This window comes from Monopterus albus, unplaced genomic scaffold (assembly GCF_001952655.1).
Source record: "Monopterus albus unplaced genomic scaffold, M_albus_1.0 scaffold135.1, whole genome shotgun sequence".
NCBI classification, from domain to species: Eukaryota; Metazoa; Chordata; class Actinopteri; order Synbranchiformes; family Synbranchidae; genus Monopterus; species Monopterus albus.
In genome coordinates, this window is record NW_018128015.1 from 1,090,490 (window position 1) to 1,093,810 (window position 3,321).

The window sequence follows — 3,321 nt, forward strand, 5'->3', positions numbered from 1 at the left end:
TGTAACTTTCAGTCTGTTTGTTTTCATCAACACTGTCCCATGGCAACTCTTGCTATCTACGCCAAAAATCAATAAATGGATCAGTTCCTCAGACCAATTCATTCATGTCCAGCATCCATCTACTTCATAATAGTTATAAAACTTGGATCAGCTCTGTATTGAAGTGGTCAGAAATCTGAGAGCTACAATATTTCACATTAAACGAGAAAGAAAATAAAAAACACTAAATTGTCACTTCACGATAATGACCAGAAGAACAGGAGGTGGTGAGTAAAGAAAAATAAATGGAAGAAGGTAAGAAAAGATTCAGTGTTAGACTCATACAAATAATTGAAGATATTATGTAAGAATATGTATAGCTTATAAATACTATTTTATGGTCATGTTTGTTGTATACATCCAGTGCTGATCTTCATTTATAGGCCGTTAAAAGATTTTAATTACTGCACTTGGTAAGGAAAGTTCTGCTATCAGAGTACATTGCTCCACAAGTAACACATCAATATGAATCACTGAATCCTCTAGCATGGCTTTAAAAGGCGGTTGGGGGGGGTGATATTGGCATCGTATACAGTAATACACCACTAATTACAACTGTGACAAGCAAGACAGAGTATTCCACTTGTGTTCCAAACAATCATAATACATTGTTAGTTTTCCAATGTTGCCATGCAGAGTTATTTTACACCAGCAGTTTGAAAAAGGACAGATTAAAGAAGGGTATTTCTAGCACAAATGTTTTTTTGTTTTTTTTTATCAGACAAAGCTGGTTTACATCAATACTAAACAGTACAGAGAAGAGGGCATGTTAGCAACATTTCATGATAAAGGGAGGCATTCTCTATCTCCCTGCTGTTCTCTCCAAGGTGCAGCCTCATTCACGGGAACGTCCCACAATAGCTAGGATGTAGAGGAAGATGTTGATGATGTCGGTTTAGAGGTTCAGGGCAGCAAAAATGTACTCCTCTGGACTCAGGGACAGCTTCTTGTTGCCCAGGAGGAGCTGAGTGTCAACCGCCAAAAACTGCATAGAAGGAACAAGAATGGTATTATTCTTTGGAAAAAAACGCTTGAGATATGAAATGACTATTATTTCAAATCATATTTCAACATCCATCAAATGCTGCATATGTATATACTGTCTAAGGCCACTTCTTTTTTTAAAGAAGTGTACTTGAGTATGATACTTACGCAGGTGAAGAGCAGGGCCCCCAGTGAGGCATAGACGATGTGTAGGATCTTGTGGCGGATGAAGATGCAGAGGATGGAGAAGAGCAACAGCACAATCAAGCACACAAAGAGCATGCCCCAACAGGAAGTGAAGTCATACTTGCTCTGTTGTAAAGTGGGAAAAAGAAGAAAAAGACTCAGAAAGCAAAGTGTTAGAAAATATGAGCTGTGATAAGACATGAGACACACCACTCTATAGCGCTTATGAAAATGTAATTCAAATGCAGTCTTGATAATTTATGAACCTCAAAGACAGTGTTGTGAACATTCCTTATTTCAAATTAATTTAACAATTATAAGATAAAGACATCCCAGTTTAAGAGTGCATCTTCAGTGGGAAGTATGTGAGATGGACTGGGTTGAGCACATCATTGTAAAACCAATCCTCACTTTTGCCTCCCTAACAACTCAACACAGAACCAGACGGACTATATTTGTCTGTTTGCATGTAGAGCATTTGAATATGTTTATTCAAGCGGCTCGTGGTGAGTGCTGACCTGCAGTGAGAACAGGACGACAGTGAAGCAGACCACTGCAGTGATACCCACAGCTATGACAGTCTCTGTGTTATAGAAACTGGCAATCATGCCCACCATGTAGGAGAGGCACAGGGTCAGGATGGACTGCAGAGAAAACACAGTCGCATTAACATCACTCATAACACACTTCACATGCTTTAAATTCAGATGACAATTTCAAAACACCCTTTTCAGGAGCAATGTAACCTCGATCAGAATTGGTTCGTATGACATGTTGTGATAAGAGTAATTACTCCTTGTGGAGTTGTAGTTCTTCTGATGCTAAAACAAAATTTTTGATTAACTTTAAACTCATGAAGGTTTCAACTGCTGTAATTGTTGGCGATCTGAAATCAAGAGAAACATGACAAATGCTGAACAGATGAGTAAGTGAAGTTAACAGAACAGAGACTAGCCTGAATGTGATGCCATGACTGTGGCGCTCTGTGGTTTACATTCATGCCAAGTATCTCGCACCAAGCTAGGTAACTTGAATGCTCAAAACAACACTAGGGTAAAAATACCTTCACCCTCACTTAAAGGCTCATACATTAGCTACTTTGTGTTCTTTAATTTGACACTATTAATTAATGCAGCACCTGTTGGATGTCAGAATCAGCTTTACTGGCCAGTGTGCTGGACACATAAGGAATTTGACTCTGGTACTGTGGCTCTTAATGTGCATGTGCAATGCTCTTCCATAAGACGACAAGTAAACTAGATAGGACTGAGCACAAAAAAAGAAAAAAGTACAAAGAAAAAGGAATGTGCATTAGGAAAATAAAAATAAAGTACTTATAAATACAGAACTATACATGCAGTTTTTCATATAGATATATTTAAAAGGTATTGCACACTGCAGCTTTGAATATGTTTTGTCTGACAATTCAAACCACTGTGTAGTGCTATGGTACACACTGTGTATATGTCCACAAAGCCTGAACCTGTCATTTATTTTACAGACTTTCACAATGGGTATTCCACACATTATTATTCGGTGTTAGGGCAGGTTCTTACCAGTGCAACCAAGTTCCAGAGGTGCTTGCGGCAAAAGTCTCCACAGCAGCTGAGGACAATTAGGACTATGAAGAAGACTGCATAGGACACATAGTATGTCCATGGATGACGTCGCACAAAGTACTTGGCCTCATGGACAAAGGTGAAGATGGCAACAATGGAGAAAGTGACCAGCAGCTGCATGGTGAGAACCATGGTAGTGAAGAAGAGAACAGTTTTTAAGAAGAAATGTATGCTTTGGTGGCATTTCATACAAATGACGGATATATTACATGATATATTTGCTTACTTATTAGACTCAAACTCAAACTGATTGACATGGAAAAAGACCTACTTTTTGGATGAAGGCTTGTCGGATGTTCTTGTCTTCAAAGCCAGAGGTGGTGAACTCGTTGTCATAGTAAGATGGAAGCCCATCAGCGTGATAACCAGGGCTGCTGGCAGGTGCTGATGAACAACAACATCAGGCTGACATTAAGGGTTAAAACTGGCATACACTAGGTTAAACAAAAATCATGACACAAAACACCACTAGGGTAAAAATACCTTCACCCTC

At 39.0% G+C, this 3,321-nt stretch overlaps 1 protein-coding gene across 1 annotated transcript; it reads right to left on the minus strand.

Annotated features, from left to right (window-relative positions):
* Positions 1 to 596: 596 nt before the first annotated feature.
* On the minus strand, positions 597 to 3,091 carry LOC109967786 (protein lifeguard 1-like). The gene is made up of 4 exons (XM_020613609.1): positions 2,766 to 3,091; positions 1,728 to 1,853; positions 1,192 to 1,335; positions 597 to 1,024 (listed from the first exon to the last, which is right to left on the minus strand). The coding sequence occupies exons 1-4, from the start codon at positions 3,015 to 3,017 to the stop codon at positions 935 to 937; spliced, it is 612 nt and encodes a 203-aa protein (XP_020469265.1). The 5' UTR covers positions 3,018 to 3,091; the 3' UTR covers positions 597 to 934.
* Between the last annotated feature and the right edge of the window lie 230 nt (positions 3,092 to 3,321).

Coding starts and splice junctions, on each gene's coding strand:
- LOC109967786 (XM_020613609.1), bottom strand. CDS start 3,017: ATGAAATGCCACCAAAGCATACATTTCTTCTTAAAAACTGTTCTCTTC. Junction 1,854..2,765: donor TCTGGAACTTGGTTGCACTG/GTAAGAACCTGC, acceptor TTTTCTCTGCAG/TCCATCCTGACCCTGTGCCT. Junction 1,025..1,191: donor GGGCCCTGCTCTTCACCTGC/GTAAGTATCATA, acceptor CCTTCTATGCAG/TTTTTGGCGGTTGACACTCA.